General features: G+C 40.3%; 1 protein-coding gene across 1 annotated transcript; it reads right to left on the reverse strand.

Moving 5' to 3' along the window:
* Nucleotides 1-1,760: 1,760 nt before the first annotated feature.
* On the reverse strand, nt 1,761-18,742 carry LOC139584238 (B-cell receptor-associated protein 29-like). Its single transcript, XM_071415852.1, has 8 exons — nt 18,677-18,742; nt 17,783-17,891; nt 15,258-15,358; nt 13,956-14,103; nt 8,851-8,986; nt 8,426-8,522; nt 3,281-3,381; nt 1,761-2,418 (listed from the first exon to the last, which is right to left on the reverse strand). The coding sequence occupies exons 2-8, from the start codon at nt 17,872-17,874 to the stop codon at nt 2,380-2,382; spliced, it is 714 nt and encodes a 237-aa protein (XP_071271953.1). The 5' UTR covers nt 17,875-17,891; nt 18,677-18,742; the 3' UTR covers nt 1,761-2,379.
* Nucleotides 18,743-19,233: the final 491 nt, after the last annotated feature.

Below are 19,233 nucleotides of genomic sequence, written 5' to 3' on the forward strand. Positions count from 1 at the left end.
CTGCATGTTGCAGATAGAAATAGAACGAATAGAGCAAATACAATCTCCTATTCCATTCCAATCTATCTGACAGTCATATTTGATCTACACAATACATTTCTATCTGAACATTCTGTAAATGTCCATTCTCCTGAGCATACCCCAGGTGTACATAACGAAGTCAAACCAACCAACGATATTTTATACAGATAAATATGAATAGGTTATGACAATTAATTACTGCATGGCTCTTTCAACATACCACTGAAAAGGTTGAATGTTGCAATTCATATTATGACACCTGAAAATACTGCAGAGAAATGAAAAGCCATTTGTAAACATTGCAAACAGATGGAGTTGGATGCTTAGCAAAAAAACACCTTTGAACAACCTCTATGTCCATGTCAAGGTTCTTGTTTTCAAAACACACACTATACCATCTTTAAAGGGATAGTTTACTTAGAATACAAATGAACATAATTTTCCAGCTATTTGTCTGTCATTGATTCAAGAAGGCTGTTTGGGGATATTTAGTCCCCTTACACTTAACAGCCATAGTTGAACAGTTGTTGTGAGCTTTCTCAGTCATATTAAACTGTTATTGAGCCTGTGTAACAACACGGTCATTATTTTTAGAGCAACATTTCATTAGCATAATGCATAATACTTTGGTAATCACATTTAAATTGCATAGCAATGAGCTGAGTGGTTTTGTAACTACTGTACACGAAAGCAATCGTGACTGTTCCTTATTCCACTTGTGTAATAACTCCCATTATTTCTAAAGTCCTATCCTATGTATCAACAATGTTGCTATTGTAGTAATAATCACACAGTTACTACATGTTTATAAGAACTTGATGTCAAGACATTACCTTATGTCACTCATTATGAAAATGTATTTTAAGTTATTTTGAAAATGAATGTCACTCATTATGAAAATGTATTTTAAGTTATTTTGAAAATGAAAAAGTGTTTCTACTCCAATGTTGAGATGACTCCATGTCCCTTATAAACAATTGCCTAGATCTAGCTAAATATCTATTTGGTTTACATTAGTTCCATTATTTAGATCAATACATGTTAATGTTTTAGCATCTTTAAATGTATTTTTTTCCAATTCATCTGCTAATGATCTAATTCTACTAACTGTTGTAGTTTTTGGTTCTTCATAAAATATCTGTCAGCCATCAAATAAATGTTTTTTTTTGTTTTCAAATAACTTTCATATATTCAAATACTTTCAAGTATTAATCGTTTTCTGAGACCTGTGTTTGTATATCAAAATAAACAATTGCCTTTAGTTTTTTTTTTATAAACAATTGCCTATATTTGACTACCTTGAGTATTTGAAAAGTTGGTATTTCAAAAAAACAAAAAAGTCAGTGTGCTTAATCATTTTAACAATGAAAATACAGTTATTTTTCAAAACAAACAGTATCCCCTGTCCTGTCTTCCCACATCTCATCTACAATACCTGTCCTGTCTTCCCACATCTCCACTACAATACCTGTCCTGTCTTCCCACATCTCCACTACATTACCTGTCCTGTCTTCCCACATCTCACCTACATTCCCTGTCCTGTCTTCCCACATCTCACCTACATTACCTGTCCTGTCTTCCCACATCTCACCTACATTACCTGTCCTGTCTTCCCACATCTCATCTACAATACATGTCCTGTCTTTCTACATTACCTGTCCTGTCTTCCCACATCTCACCTAAATTACCTCTTCAGTTTGTGCTTTCCTTATACTGTACATAATGCCTCAAACGTTGGATTTCTTCAAATGTTTGTCTTTTAATCATTGAACACAAGAGGATCATGCCACTTCATGGTACTCAGCAAAAACATATTCACAGCTGATCTGAGGGTATACCCTCCACGTAACCAGTTCTGGTTGTAAACAGTGACATTATTTCAACCAGTTTTGCCCACTTGGTACAGATGTAAAACAGGATTTTGCATTTCATAAGCTGAATGCTCTGCATATTAGCATAATGCACTTTGAGTATATACGATACAAGTATTACACTTTAAAGTACTAATATACTATACTATGATTTAAAATGGCAAAGCAATTAACCAAGGACATTACATGAGCTCCAGAGAAGGAATTTAAGACCATACGTTTACAGACACAAAATCCTCTGTTCCTTCTTCAAACACGACACAATTTTAGCTCCCTATCTTAGTTAAAATACAAATGCACGTGGATACATTGAATAACAAGTGTTGAATAACTGTACCTTTTTCCCCATGCACAGTACAGTATAGATAAGACAGAGATGAATGAAGAGTTGCTCAGCTGAATAGCTGGTATCCATGGGAAGTCACTGTGGCTGGCTACCTTCTGTCTTTGACACTAGTCATCTGGATCAACGATTTGGATCCAGTCCTTATTGCTCCTTCATGTGTCCAGCTCCACCCTGAAGATTCTGCATTTCAAAATAGTAATGAACAAAATAGACAGTCAAGTGGTGAAATCAGTCCTATCAATGTTGGTGAAAAGTTATTTGTGATTAATTTATTGGGGGGGGATCAATCACAAATATGCTTACCATGATGCATTGACGTGTGTGTGTGTGTGTGTGTGTGTGTGTGTGTGTGTGTGTGTGTGTGTGTGTGTGTGTGTGTGTGTGTGTGTGTGTGTGTGTGTGTGTGTGTGTGTGTGTGTGTGTGTGTGTGTGTGTGTGTGTGGACATGTTTAACTATACTTGTGTGAACCAGAAGTCCCCACAGGAATGGTAAATGAACAAACATTTTACCCAACTGGGGATATTTTATTGGTCCCCACAAGGAGGTCTAGGGTTACGGTTAGAAATAGTGTTAGGGTTAGAATTAGGTTTAAGGTTAGAATTAGGTTTAAGGTTAGAATTAGGTTTAAGGTTAGGGTTAAGGTTAGAATTAGGTTTAAGGTTAGAATTAGGTTTAAGGTTAGAATTAAGGTTTAAGGTTAGAATTAGGTTTAAGGTTAGAATTAGGTTTAAGGTTAGAATTAGGTTTAAGGTTAGAATTAGGTTTAAGGTTAGAATTAGGTTTAAGGTTAGAATTAGGTTTAAGGTTTAGGATAGGAGCTAGGGTTAGGGGTAAGGTTTTGGGGTTAAGGTTAGGGTTACGGTTAGGGATAGGAGCTAGGGTTAGGATTAAGGTTAAGGTTAGGGTTAGGTTAAGGATAAGGGTACGGGTTACGGTTAGGGGTAAGGGAAAATAGGGTTTTTAATGGGACTGAATTGTGTGTCCCCACAAGGTTAGTTCTATAAGACTGTGTGTGAGCATGCGCGCGTGTGTGTGTATTACCTGTAGTTCGTTGTGCTCTGTCAACAGTCTGTCATACTCCTTTGTCAGACCGTTAGCCTGCCTCTTCATGGCCTCCACCTCAGCGTTAGACTTACGCACAGCTGCACAGACAACACACACTTCACTCACGTATACTGACGTGTAGATGTTATACATAACAACGGTCTTTGAAATTGGATACAACAGCCTACTATGCAAAAGTTAAGCTATTATTCTGATGTGCTAGACTAGGGCTGTGGAGGTCACAAAAGTTCGTCAGCCAGTGATTGTCAAGCAAATAACTGTCTGTCTCACGGTAATTGACTGTTAATTAACATAAACATTTAGCATCTCCTCGCTTCCACACATCAGTGGCCTACAAGCCACTGATGCAGACCTTTGGAACATCTAAAACATGGGTGTCAAACTCTGGCCCGCGGGCCAAATTTGGCCCGCGGGGTAATTATATTTGGCCCGCGAGACAATACCAAATTACTACTAGAGCTGGCCCGCCAGTATTATACAGCGCATTCACCGCTAATACTACGAATCCCATAATGCTCTGCTGTTGTTTTCGCGCGCCAATCAGGACAGGACCCAGAAACGCCCTCTCCTCTGTGACAGTAGTCATAGCAACATAGACGCTACAACTGTCAGCGCGCTATCCCTTCCCAAAAATGGCGAAAAGAAAGGCAGAAAACAGGAGCTTTCTTGACAAGTGGGAGGCAGAATATCTGTTTACATATGTAAAAGACAAACCTGTTTGTCTTGTTTGTGGAGTCAACGTGGCTGTAAGTAAGGAGTACAACATTAGACGACACTATGAAACGAAACACCATGACAAATACAAGGACCTGGACATGACTCAAAGGAGCCAGAAAGTAGAGGAGATGAAAAGAAGTTTGGTTTCACAACAGAATATGTTCAAAAAAGCCACATCACAAAGTGAGGCTGCTGTAAAGGCTAGTTATATAGTGGCAGCAGAGATCGCAAAATCAGCCCGGCCCTTTAATGAGGGAGAGTTCGTGAAAAAGTGCATGATGAAAGTTTGTGACCTCGTATGCCCAGAGAAAAAGCAAGCATTTTCAAACGTGAGCCTGAGCAGGAACACAGTAGCTGATCGCACATGTGATCTTGCCACCAATCTGTATGACCAGCTGATGGAAAAGGGAAAAGATTTCAGATGCTCTCCATGTTCGGCAGCACTTATCTATGCGAGCAACTTTTCTCCTCGATGAAGATGACCAAAACAACTCACAGGAGACGTCTGACTGATGAACACATTCGCTCGATACTGAGGATTTCTTCAGCTCAGAGCCTGAGCCCAGACATTGATGAACTAGCATCCAAGAAGAGATGCCAGGTATCTGGCTTGGGCACATCAGATTAGATCAGTGTGCAATAATTTACGTTTTCTTTGTGCACTTTTTCTTGCTACAAGGCATGGGCTTGAATGGTTGATTGATTTATTATCATTTTATTTGTAAAATTATTAGCCAGTGGAAAAAGTTTATTTTGGTATTTAAATCAGAAGGCTGCAAATAGAAAAGAGGCATACGATTTTTATTTACATTTTATTTATTTAATAAATGAATGCCATTGATGTGTTTTTTCATTTGAAATTCGATTTTGCATGTCTCCACTATTAAATGATATATTGTATGGTAATAAGCGATGCTTGTTCCATATTCAATGTTAAAGCAAAACTTGTTTGGGTCCATATTAAAAGGTTAATTTGTTCAATGTTGGCCCGCGACTTTGTTCAGGTTTTACATTTTGGCCCACTGGGTATTTGAGTTTGACACCCCTGATCTAAAAGGTCTAATAAATCCATGTAATATAGCCTCCACCTCCACCTTCACAATAAATATATTATTTATTTTAGACAGGTCTGAAGATACATGATATGAAGAAAATGTATTTCAGAAGAACAGAATAGCATACTCTTAGTCGTCCTTATGTTACATCCTGATCTGGCTATACCATACGGCTGTGGGCTACACTTGTCACGTTCGTCGTATGAATCGGACCAAGGCGCAGCGTGGTATGCGTACATTCTTTAATATAATAAGAATGAAACACTGAACAAACTAACCAAAATAACAAAACGACACGTGAAGCTATACAAATGAGTGCTGTCAGGCAACTACACATAGACAAGAACCCACGAACACAAAAGGGAAAATGGCTACCTAAATATTATCCCCAATCAGAGACAACGATAAACAGCTGCCTCTGATTGGGAAACCATATCAGGCCACCATAGACATACAAAATACCTAGACCTACAAAAACCTCTAGACATACAAAAACCCTAGACAAGACAAAAACTAGCATACTCACCCTCGTCACACCCTGACCTCACCAAAATATAAAGAAAACAGAGATATCTCAGGTCAGAGCGTGACAACACTAGTTCATTTAGCAGACAAGACTTGCTTAGAATTCCGTGGTATTATTTTATAGTTTGAAGAATACAATTGAACAAAGCTGAATAAAATAGAAAGGATATTTTCTCCAAACGATTTGAGGTAGTGTGCACGTGTGGCTATTCTGTGTTGAGCGTTTAACAAATAAATTGGTACTCCTATATGCTTAATTTAGAGTTATTAATGTAACTGTAGTCGCTCTATAAACGTTGGGATATATGTTTTGATTTTTAATACATTGTAAGGCTGCATAATGCGATTCTGTTGATGATTTGAAAAAAGTCGCTTGAAAGGCATGAGCTCTGCTTTGTTTTTTGCAGAGGCTGTACACACTTCATCAGTCTCTCATTCACAATTTGACAAGCCTTGAATTTCCTGGCGTTTGTTCCCTTCTCCCTGAGTGCTGTGTGCTCCGAAGCACCTCTCACTCACATGGCTCTCCATCAATTGATCGGGTCTATCTCACAGGCTACAAGTGAAGACAGACACTTCGGGAACACAACTGCCCGTGTCCAATTCCGAAGTGCATATTGAAGATATTGGAAGAACTGTCCACATTGACTTTTTGTCAGCCAACAAGATGTGTAGGCCTAACGAACAGCAAAAGCACTAGCCTATGTCAATCTACTATCCTCCATAGGACAAAAGTTGATTCTGTGTGAGAAAAAAATATTCTAAACATAGTCTGGGACAGTTGTGGGATGCGATAGATCTCAAATTAATACAACCACTAGCATAAAACAAATATTTTTGCACAATGAGACTGACGCAACAGATCAGAACGTTTAGCTTAAAATGTGATAAACTATTAGGCTATTTCTTCACATTATAAGTGCAGCAATGCACTCACGGCAGTAGCTATAAGCGCAAATGTTCCAATAGCGGGAAAACACCAATGTGATTATGCGTGTGACCTTATAAAGGTATATTTTTATTGTAAAAATGATCTTCCCCAAACTTGAAACTCACGCGCTGCTTATGTATGCCAGTTAGGCTCTACACCCTTTGTAACACGGATTAATGTGCTTAATTTTAAGTTATTTGGCCACTTTAGTTGTGATACAAACCTTATCAAAACATATAGGCTTATAGGCTAGGCTACATGAGATGTACGACTATGATTAGAAAAAGTTGCACAAAAAAGGCATTGTTTCTTTCGTCAGCGGCATCATTCACAAGTGACAATATATAATTCACAAGTGATAGGCTAATATTGGCACCCATCAGACTATTCCTGATTTAATATTGTCTTTACATATAATAAATGTGTGAAATTTGTTTTTATTTTAGAATGGACTATTATTATGCACCTGTCTTGAAATGGAGGCGGGGAAAAATACATGTCATCTCTGGACTTAAATAGCGAATGGAGAACCCTTTTCCCGTGGTTCATTTTCATGCCAGCCAGGTAGGCTATACTCCCATTGAAAATATAAGGAATGTGCTTGGCATTAGGAAAGTTGAGAATTAAATGTAGTAGGACTAGCCTATAGAAAGCTGATAAGATCCTCCTCTTTTTAATAGAGGCCATCACTCTGTTTTCTCGCGCAATTTCATAGCCTATAGAAATGTTGCGCAACATGAGCTTATGGGCTCTCATTGAGTGTTTGATTAGATTTCTGAAACATTTGCATTGATGTCAGAGTGATTAGAGGGACAAATGAGTGCTGAGTACTAGGCAGTTAGCACGTTTGGTAGGTTACTAATGACGATCAGCAGCATCAGAGCTTGGAGAGACCCAATTACTGTGGCTAAATGGTCACGTGGAATTTAACTTCATGTCTCGTGATCACCGGTGTGGTGGTAATACAGTCACCACAACAGCCCTATGCTAGACCCCTACCTATATGTACATATCTACCTCAATTACCTCGTACCCCTGCACATCAACTCAGGACTGGTACCTTGTGTATATAGCCAAGTTATCGTCATTGTTTATTTATTCCTCTTGTCTATATTGTTCTCTTTGCATTGTTGGGAATGGCCCGTAAACAGTGGTGTACTGAAGTAAAAATACTTTAAAGTACTACTTTTTGGGGGGTATCTATGCTTTACTTGACTATTTATATTTTTGACAACATTTACTTTTACTTCACTACAAGAAAATAATTTACTTTTTACTCCATACATTTTCCCCGACACCCAAAAGTACTTGTTACATTTTGAATGCTTAGCAGGACAGGAAAAGGGTCCAATTCCCACACTTATCAAGAGAATATCCCTGGTCATCCCTACTGCCTCTGATCAGGCGGACTCACTAAACAGACATGCTTCTTTTGTAAATTATGTCTGAGTGTTGGAGTGTGCCCCTGGCTTTCCTTAAATTAAAAAAACAAGAAATTGGCGCCATCTGGTTTGCTTAATATAAGGAATTTATATTACTTTGACTTTGGATACTAAAGTATATTTTAGCAATTAAATTTACTTTTGATAGTTCAGTATATTTAGAACCAAATACTTTTACTCAAAGGATATTTTACTGGGTGACTCACTTTTACTTGAGTAATTTTCTATTAAGGTATCTTTCCTTTTACTCAAGTCTGACAATTGGGTTCTTTTTCCACCACTGACCGTAAGTAAGCACTTCAGTTTATGAAGCTGTTAGTTTATGTGACAAACAAAACTTGATTTGAAGACAGGTTTGGAGGTCAATTCCATTTAAATTCAGTTAATAAAAAAAAAAATGCTAAGTAAACATTAAACCGTTCAATTCTTGATTCACTTCCTGATTACCCACCATCCTCTGCAGTCTTCAGCTCCTCCATCAACTTCTCTGCCTCTTTCCTCAGTAGCCGTTTGCCTGCAGTTGTGTTTTTCTCCTCATCCAGCAGAGCCTGAGCAGACAGCACTTTCTTATATTAGTTCTTTTATTGGGAGGTAAATGTTCTCATGAAAGAATGAAGGGTTTATTTGTCAGTTAGGAAAACAATTTCGTACATCACATGGTGACATATTGGTGCAATAAAGTGCACACAAACAAGAAACACAACAATGACATCATCTGACAAAAATACCCATCACAACTCCTTGGCTCGCTTAAGTTTGTTAAACATTTGTAACTATGTTTTAAGTCTTCCACGAGAGATGACTATCGACTCTCTACTGTAGATATAAAGTCAGATAATGCCCACTCCAGGCCCTCTTCCTGACTCTGGTGTTCACCTGTTTCAGAAGCAGGTTGTCCTCTTGGTACTTCTTGGCTGCCTGATTGGCGCTCTCCGCCTGGGTTTGTAGGCTGGTCCCTGTTACCGTAGCGATGGCCACCTGGTTTATCAGAGTCACCACACGCCGCATCACACTACAGGGGCAAGAAGTGATAAATGAGTGACACACTAACCCTAGCCCTAACCCTAACCATAACCCTAACCCTAGCCTAACCCTACCCTAAACCCTAGACTAACCCTAGCCTAACCCTAGACTAACCCTAGCCTAACCCTAGCTGGTAACTTTCCCAAAAGTCCCTAGTTTTCCAGAAATCCCTGTTTGAAGATTTGTGGAATCAGGAAGGAATAAGCAGAAAATTCAGGAATCCTCCACCTGGGTTTGTGGAAAACCTTCTGCAACCCTAACCACAACCCTATCCATAACCCTAACCACAACCCTATCCATAACCCTAACCACAACCCTATCCATAACCCTAACCACAACCCTATCCATAACCCTAACCACAACCCTATCCATAACCCTATCCACAACCCTAACCATAACCCTAACCATAACCCTAACCCTAACCACAACCCTAACCATAACACTAACCACAACCCTAACCACAACCCTAACCCTAACCCTAACCACAACCCTATCCATAACCCTAACCACAACCCTATCCATAACCCTAACCATAACCCTAACCATAACCCTAACCACAACCCTAACCACAACCCTAACCACAACCCTAACCATAACCCTAACCACAACCCTAACCATAACCCTAACCATAACCCTAACCACAACCCTAACCATAACCCTATCCATAACCACAACCCTAAACCCTAACCATAACCCTAACCACAACCCTAACCACAACCCTAACCACAACCCTAACCATAACCCTATCCATAACCACAACCCTAAACCCTAACCATAACCCTAACCACAACCCTAACCACAACCCTAACCACAACCCTAACCACAACCCTATCCATAACCCTATCATAACCCTAACCATAACCCTAACCACAACCCTAACCACAACCCTAACCACAACCCTAACCACAACCCTATCCATAACCCTATCCATAACCCTAACCGTTAACCCTAACCATAACCCTAACCACAACCCTAACCATAACCCTAACCACAACCCTAACCATAACCCTAACCATAACCCTAACCATAACCCTAACCATAACCCTAACCATAACCCTAACCATAACCCTAACCATAACCCTAACCATAACCCTAACCATAACCCTAACCACAACCCTAACCACAACCCTATCCATAACCCTATCCATAACCCTAACCATAACCCTAACCACAACCCTAACCACAACCCTAACCACAACCCTATCCATAACCCTATCCATAACCCTAACCATAACCCTAACCACAACCCTAACCACAACCCTAACCACAACCCTAACCACAACCCTATCCATAACCCTATCCATAACCCTATCCATAACCCTAACCCAGGGGCGAAAATCTGATATCAACCTTGGAGGGGACAATTACATTACATTTTCTCAAGAGCAATTCCTGAGGGGGACACCAAAAGTAGTGCTGTAACACATAGCCTACGTTGTAATATGTTAAATGTATATTGAGGAACCATAATTCCTACAACTGAATAATTGATAGGTACAGTAGTTAACTGAAGGGTTTAACCAACTTGTTCAAATGTTTAAATCATTATAATACTACTACTAATAAAAGTTATAGCAGTGCTCCTTACCAGTCCAGTATGTATGCAGGTATTCGTACTTACAACTAGCAATATCAAGAAAGGCCAGTAGGTAGCAATGGTACTGTACACTGTATGGGTGTAGTTTTCATAAATACAATGAACATGGTGTGATCTCATCTAAAAGAGTCTCCATTGAGAACCATCACAAAGTATTGAATTGACTTTTTTTTTCTTTATTTTTTTTTATCCCCTTTTCTCCCCAATTTTTGTGGTATCCAATCGCTAGTAATTACTATCTTGTCTCATCGCTACAACTCCAGTACGGGCTCGGGAGAGACGAAGGTCGAAAGTCATGCGTCCTCCGAAGCACAACCCAACCAAGCCGCACTGCTTCTTAACACAGCGCGCCTCCAACCCGGAAGCCAGCCGCACCAATGTGTCGGAGGAAACACTGTGCACCCGCCCCCCTCGGTTAGCGCGCACTGCGCCCGGCCCGCCACAGGAGTCGCTGGAGCGCGATGAGACAAGGATATCCCTACCGGCCAAACCCTCCCTAACCCGGACGACGCTAAGCCAATTGTGCGTCGCCCCACGGACCTCCCGGTCGCGGCCGGCTGTGACAGACTCTGGTGGCGCAGCATAGCACTGCGATGCAGTGCTCTAGACCACTGCGCCACCCGGGAGGCCCCTTGAATTGCCCTTTTAATTTTACTTTTTCTGATACATTTATATAGTCATTAAATGTGCCACTGGCCTGAGTCTACTACAATATCTTTACAAGAACAAAAAGCTTAAAATAAGTACAGTTCTAAAAGCAAAATAACTACTTCAATGAAAAACCCAAATAAATCAAACAAAATATCCTTCAGTCAGTGTCTCAACTCTTCAAACAGCAGCTATGGACAAGTATGTCGCACAAAGTATGCAATTTTAAATAAAATAACATGAAATAAATAATTTGTAAGTGTACTGTCATGTACTAAAAACTACTCTCCTCTAGGCTGCTTAGTACCCGCTCATACTGCCCTAGCACAGCTCTAATAGCAGTATTCCGCACAGTCCACCTTGTTGGACATAGGGGTTTCCGGGTGGGCAGATGTGTTTCTTTGGACGTGGCAATTGATTCAAACATGCTCTTAAACTTTCCTGACTGGCCATAGAGGACACCTAACTGATGGACCCAAGAAAGGGAATCCCGGATCAGTGGGGAGGCTGAGCAGCCAGCCTGTGTAATCAGATTTACACAGTGTGCTCCACAATGGACATAGAGGGCTAATGGCTGCTGCCTTCTCACAATTGCCTGTGCACCTGTGTATTTTCCTGCCATGTTTGAGGCACCATCGTAACTCTGCCCACGTAAGCCAGACATGGGCAAATTGAGCCTCAACAACACTTCAGTTGCCACTTTCGCAATGCCCTCGCCTGTTGTCTCCGACACCCTGTATAGCCCAATAAACTCGTCGTGAGGGACAAGGTCATGGTCAACATAATGCAAAAAGACACTCTCCTGTTCAGCACCAGAGACATCTTGAGTACCATCAACAATTAATGAAAATTGTACAATCGGAAGAGACCTAATCTCAGCTGCAATGCCTCGAATGATTGTATTGGCCATGATGTTCAGAATTTCATTCTGTGCTTTGCGGCCTCTTGAAACGTCAACACTCTGTTGGCAAGAGTTTGCGGTTCAAAAATTGTGGGTGTGGCTGATATGGTTTTGTGCCATCACTGAGGTAACTGGACAATGCTGTGCCACTGTCCCCTATACTGGTGCTGTTGGCAACAAGGGTGACACCTGGTCCTGCCGTGGCTGTGACATTGTTCTCTGAAGTCTCTCTCCCTGGCTCTTTCCCTTTCACCACCCTCACAGACTCAGTCTGTCTCCTAGAAAAGAAATAAGGTGTTTGCTGTACTCCTAACTACCGGTACCCAAAACTACACAATTAATCACAACAGCAATACCATTGCCATAAACAAATCTTAGTTTAGTCATCAGTTTAAGTTGAGAGCGGGGGTATCCATGGCATTTTCCAATTATGTCCCTATTTTACAAGTAAAAAAAATTGAGAACCTTTCATAATGTTGCCAAACAAAGACTCAACAAACTTACCTGAGACTCCCTGTCTCTGCCAGTCTGTCCCTGCCTATCTGTCCCCAGCTCTGCTGTCTGTGTGCCATCTGTTGCCTGCTCTGCCTAATGACATCATTGTGAAACATTTCCATTAGCATTTCACTTCTTTCTTATGAACATTTTATCAACTCGTCTTTGAGATATTAGGCTACTAGAGTTCTTACTTTGCGTTTTGGTGTACTGAAAAATACTCTGATGTCCGTCTTTTTACTTTTTTCTGCCATTTTTCTACCTGGCTGGCCGGTCTAGCTGCACACACACACATTTACACAACATATGCTACAACCTTTTCTAATTTTAATATAGTTTGTTTCATATTGGCTGGCTTCCAACAATAGCTGAATTTGTAAAGCTAGCGAGCACCAATTCCGTTTCTGTGGTGTTTGCTATAATCTTAAAAAAAAAAAGGTGAAATAAAATAAATTTAAAAAAGTTCACTAGCGACAACTTAGCTTTTGCAACGAGACCATTAAATATATTTAAGACAATGGTATAAGAGAGTGTAGTTCTGGACTTCAGTTTATCGCTAACCTTATCACAGGGACTTTGAAGCACTACAGCTGCATGCTGATCTTGGAATAAACTGACGATAGCAAAGATTCCATCTTTGACGACGCCACATTAATGGAATAGGTACTAGCTAGCTTGCTAGTTAATGTTTGCTTTAGTTTGCGCGCTAGCTCTGCAAATTCAGCTAGTGTGTGAACCCTGCCAACATAAAAATGTAAACATTGCTATGGCGCGATTGACTGGATTAACCTCACGTCAGTTACGTACATTGAGTGCCTTTCGGACAGTAGATACGAACCCTCTATTACCTTGCCAGCTAAAGAACTGGCAGTGGATCAAACCATTGTGAGGCAAAGGGCGGGGTGGTCACAATCTTTTGAAACTTAAAAAGGCGCTATTAAGTGTCTATAATCAGCACAACTGCTTTCATTGCGTATTATTAATATTATTGAAATTACATAGTTATGTTTACAGTGATAGATTGGGGGGGACAAATCATATTTTTCCCAGGATGGGGGGGTCGTGTCCCCCCCGTCCCCCCTGGGATTTCCGCCTATGCCCTAACCATAACCCTAACCACAACCCTATCCATAACCCTATCCATAACCCTAACCACAACCCTAACCACAACCCTATCCACAACACTAACGTAATGGTCACATCCCAGTTCAACCCTAACTAGCTTCAACCACAACCCTAACCCCAGGAAGTTGTTGCATGTCATCTATGATAAACCAACCTGACTTTTCCTGAGTGATAATATAAAGTAGGACTCACAGCCAGAGGAAGAGGGAGAAGCCAGAGATGTAGAGGTTCCTCTGGGCTCTGAACAGCTTCATGTGGAGGTGGTCAAACAGGTTGGGGTTCAGCTTGGCTTCTCCCATGGGCTCTGCATTGGAGTACTTCCTCACCTCTCTCAGAGCATCTTAGGAGGGAGACACAGGGAACAGTTGTATTAGTGTCTATAGCTACGCTCTTAAAAAAAAGGTTATTTAAAGGGTTCTCACATGGAGACAGGGTATGGAGCGTAGAGGACTGATTACTAGTATAACAACAGGCTAGAGTCAATAAGTTTGCCGTTTTCCCACGGGCTCTGCACTGGAGTACTGCCTCACCTCTCTCAGAGCATCTTAGGGTGGAAACAGGGAACACGTGTAACAGTGACATGTACCAACTGTAGCGCATTACAGCAGGGATCATCACTAGATTCAGCTGCGCGCCGATGGTCAGGGGGCCGCAAAATAATTCCAAACAATTTGTAGAGTGCAAATTGACTGCATGAAGCCCAAACAGATATAATATTAGACTAAAACATAATAATTTAAGACCTTGCTTACATTTGTATAGATCACGTACTCTATATCTCCCTTTAATGCTTGGGAACACTTTGGAACACATTTCCAACATGAAAATCCCTTGGAGCTGGTTTCCTGGTCTTTTATCAAATCAAATCAAATGTATTTTTATAGCCCTTCGTACATCAGCTGATATCTCAAAGTGCTGTACAGAAACCCAGCCTAAAACCCCAAACAGCAAGCAATGCAGGTGTAGAAGCACGGTGGCTAGGAAAAACTCCCTAGAAAGGCCAAAACCTAGGAAGAAACCTAGAGAGGAACCAGGCTATGAGGGGTGGCCAGTCCTCTTCTGGCTGTGCCGGGTGGAGATTATAACAGAACATGGCCAAGATGTTCAAATGTTCATAAATGACCAGCATGGTCAAATAATAATAATCACAGTAGTTTATGTCCAACAATAAAAACTAACACTTTTGGGGCCAAATAAAATCCCCAGCTGGTCCCCAGTTGGGGATCGCTGGACTACAGGACTGATTGTAACACTGTGTAAAGCCAGGTATAATGCTTTATAACTTGTTGATATAAGCATGTATATGCCTTTGTATGTCTTGTAATGTGTATAATATGTCACTAGACTATGAGATGAAACTATAGAACAAGGAGATTAACCCACAAATCCTATAAAAGGTGTCATTATGGGAAACTTTCTGACTATCTATCTACAATAGACTCAGTGTTGCCATACCAAAGACCCATCCAATATACTGCAAGTATGATGACTAACCACAGAAGAGAATGATGAGGATGAGTATCATGGTAAAGAATCCCCTGTTCCAATACGGAGCAAACCAGTTCCATACACTCAGGTTGAACAGTGATCGCCATCTGCAAAAAGTAAGAGTTAGAAACTTAGAGAATGACTAGTTACAGACAACAAGGGATTAACCAAAGTGACTTGGTTCCTTGTATATGTCTGTGTAAATAAGTTACAGAGGGGTCAAAGATCATACTCCCCATGAAATGCTAACCTGGTGAGAGGTTAGCATGTCTTGGGGGGATGATCTTTGATGCTCTGTAACTTTCTCACTCATCAACATTCAGCATTCAGGATTATCCGTAGTCATGGTAACATTAATATAGAAGTGTTTAGAAACATATTCTATTCGCAATAAAAGTGACGTCAAAATGAAACAATACATTATTTACCATTAATTTCTATTGGGCGCGAAATAATCTGAAACACAACCAAAACAAACTGCAAATGCATCCAACAAGTTTGTAAAGTCACAAGCTTGATGTGGTCATTGCGTGCTAGGAAATATGGGACCAAATACTAAACTTTTGACTACATTATTTATAATAATTTTTAGGGGTATCAATAATTTTGACCCCTAACTTTTTGAGACAAAAAATTATATAATTACCCAATTTGTTTGCTACATTATAGCTCAGTATTTGAATTGTATATACAGTTGAAGTCGGAAGTTTACATACACCTTAGCCAAAACTCAGTTTTTCACAATTCCTGACATTTAATCCTAGTAAAAATGTGTTGTTTTAGGTCAGTTAGGATCACCACTTTATTTTAAGAATGTGAAATGTCAGAATAATAGTAGAGAGAATGATTTATTTCAGCTTTTATTTCTAACATCACATTCCCTGTGGGTCAGAAGTTTACATACACTCAATTAGTATTTGGTAGCATTGCCTTTAAATTGTTTAACTTGGGTCAAACGTTTCGGGTAGCCTTCCACAAGCTTCCCACAATTAGTTGGGTGAGTTTTGGTCCATTCCTCCTGACAGAGCTGGTGTAACTGAGTCAGGTTTGTAGGCCTCCTTGTTCGCACACACTTTTTCAGTTCTGCCCACAAGTGTTCTAAAGAATTGAGGTCAGGGCTTTGTGATGGCCACTCCAAAAGCTTGACTTTGTTGTCCTTAAGCCATTTTGCCACAACTTTGGAAGTATGCTTGGAGTCATTGTCCAGTTGGAAGACCCCTTTGCGACCAAGCTTTAACTTCCTGACTGATGTCTTGAGATTTTGCTTCAATATATCCACATAATTTTCCTCTCTCATGATGCCATCTATTTTGTGAAGTGCAGCAGTCACTCCTGCAGCAAAGCACCCCCAGAACATGATGCTGCCACCCCTGCGCTTCCCGGTTGGGATGGTGTTCTTCGGCTTGCAAGCCTCCCCCTTTTTCCTACAAACATAATGATGGTGATTATGGCCAAACAATTCTATTTTTGTTTCATCAGACCAGAGGACTTTTCTCCAAAAAGTACGATCTTTGTCCCCATGTGCAGTTGCAAACCGTAGTCTGGCTTTTTTATGGCTGTTTTGGAGCAGTGGCTTCTTCCTTGCTGAGCGGCCATTCAGGTTATGTCGATATAGGACTCGTTTTACTGTGGATATAGATACTTTTGTACCTGTTTCCTCCAGCATCTTCACAAGATCCTTTGCTGCTGTTCTGGGATTGATTTGCACTTTTCGCACCAAAGTACGTTCATCTCTAGAAGACAGAATGCGTCTCTTTCCTGAGCGGTATGACGGCTGCGTGGTCCCATGGTGTTTATACTTGCATACTATTGTTTGTACAGATGAACGTGGTACCTTCAGCCGTTTGGAAATTGCTCCCAAGAATGAACCAGACTTGGAGGTCTACACATTTTTTCTGAGTTCTTGGCTGATTTCTTTTGATTTTCCCATAATGTCAAGCAAAGAGGCACTGAGTTTGAAGGTAGGCCTTGAAATACATCCACAGGTACACCTTCAATTGACTCAAATGATGTCAATTAGCCTATCAGAAGCTTCTAAAGCCATGTCATCGTTTTCCTGAATTTTCCAAGTTGTTTAAAGGCACAGCCAACTAAGTGTATGTAAACTTCTGACCCACTGGAATTGTGATACAAGTGAAATAATCTGTCTGTAAACAATTGTTGGAAAAATGACTTGTGTCATGCACAAAATAGATGTCCTAACTGACTTGCCAAAAATATAGTTTGTTAACTAGACATTTGTGGAGTGGTTGAAAAACGAGTTTTAATGACTCCAACCTAAGTGTATGTAAACTTCCATCTTCAACTGTATTAGTATAAAATAATATAAATGTCCCATGTTTTTTTAGCATACAATAGAGCTCAGTATTTGTATTATTTATTAGACACAGACATTTTGTCTTGCTTATCTTTATCAAGGGTGCCAATAGTTTGGGATTGGACTGTAAACGTTACAGTTTTGGCCAAATGTCACAAAAGAAGGCTTAACGCTTCAACCTGGTTAAATGCTAGGATATGATTCCCCACAGTACCTCTTGGCAGATATAAAAGGCAGACAAAGGATCAGAATGACAGCTATCTCCACATAAAGGAAGATAGCCACCACAGTCCACTGGAGAGTCATCTTATGCTGGGAGTCCACTGTGGAGAAACAACAACACTGTAAATACATACATAAAATGCACAATTCAATATCCAGCAGGCAAAACTGAGCTACATTTTTTTTGTTATTATGTACAAAACATCACAAGTCTCCTGAATCTGTGTTTGTGTCATATGGTTCTGACAGAAAAAGACTGCGAGGGACGATAGACCAACAATACACTGACTATTCACTTCTTATTAATCTATACTAGGTAACAGTGGCGTGATGATTACAAGTTATTACAGAGGGATAACATATTGATTATACACGTGTTACCTGAATATAGTATACTTTTGTTTTTGTTTCGTGTTATTTCCTATCACTGAGTCCATGTTGAAAATATGAATGGAATTGGAACCAAATGCAAACAATGCAAACATTTACAAATTCCTTTAAAAATCGAATCAATTGAGTGAATTTCCCTGATCTGACCAGTAGAGAAACTCTTTACCGGTTATTTAGCTACGTAACAGTGTGGGCACTGTGGAGATATCATAACAATGAATACCGAAACGTTGCTTTTGGTAAAACATTAGAGACACCAGAAATAGTCTATAACTATTCCTACTGCTCTACAGCGCGAGTGGCATACTGTTAACACGCGTTTACAAATACAGTGCAGCCAAATGCTATTTATATCTCAAGTTATTTTCTAACTTCGCCACAGTTGACCACCTAAAGATCATTTGTCAAATCAACAGTACGTTATCTTGCTTTCTATACTGTACATGGGAACCACGTCGACACACCCAAACAAGCAGAAATAGAGTTGGAATCTTACCCGACAAATATGGTAGATTAGAACTAGACCAGGACGGAACATACCCCCACCCCCTCCTCTGAACACCCCCCCCCCCCCCCACCCCCACTACCCCGCCCTGCACAACAGCTGTTCATGCCCAGCCTCTTAAGCCCTGACGTCACCTGAGAGCAACTTGAACAAGATGCCCATAAATAAAGCCATCACCATGCGGTATTAAGCTGAAAGTAAACCCCTGTCGTTGTGTTGAAGGTAACACATAAATAAGGTTCATAGTATTAAGGCATTGCCATTTAGACTGTGGACTTAGGATCTAGGCCTCTCTAATATTCCATATTAGAGAGATATTAACCATTTCGCTGCAAATAAAGCTGCTGATGTTTTGGCTCAAACTAAACCTTGAGATACGTAACATCTCAACTAGAGGTCGACCGATTAATCGGAATGGCCGATTAATTAGTTTTCATAACAATCGGTAATCTGCATTTTTGGACACCGATCATGGCCGATTACCTTGCACTTCACGAGGAGACTGCGTGGCAGGCTGACTACCTGTTATGCGAGTGCAGCAAGGAGCC

The sequence above is a fragment of the Salvelinus alpinus genome, chromosome 9 (genome assembly GCF_045679555.1).
Source record: "Salvelinus alpinus chromosome 9, SLU_Salpinus.1, whole genome shotgun sequence".
NCBI classification, from domain to species: domain Eukaryota; kingdom Metazoa; phylum Chordata; class Actinopteri; order Salmoniformes; family Salmonidae; genus Salvelinus; species Salvelinus alpinus.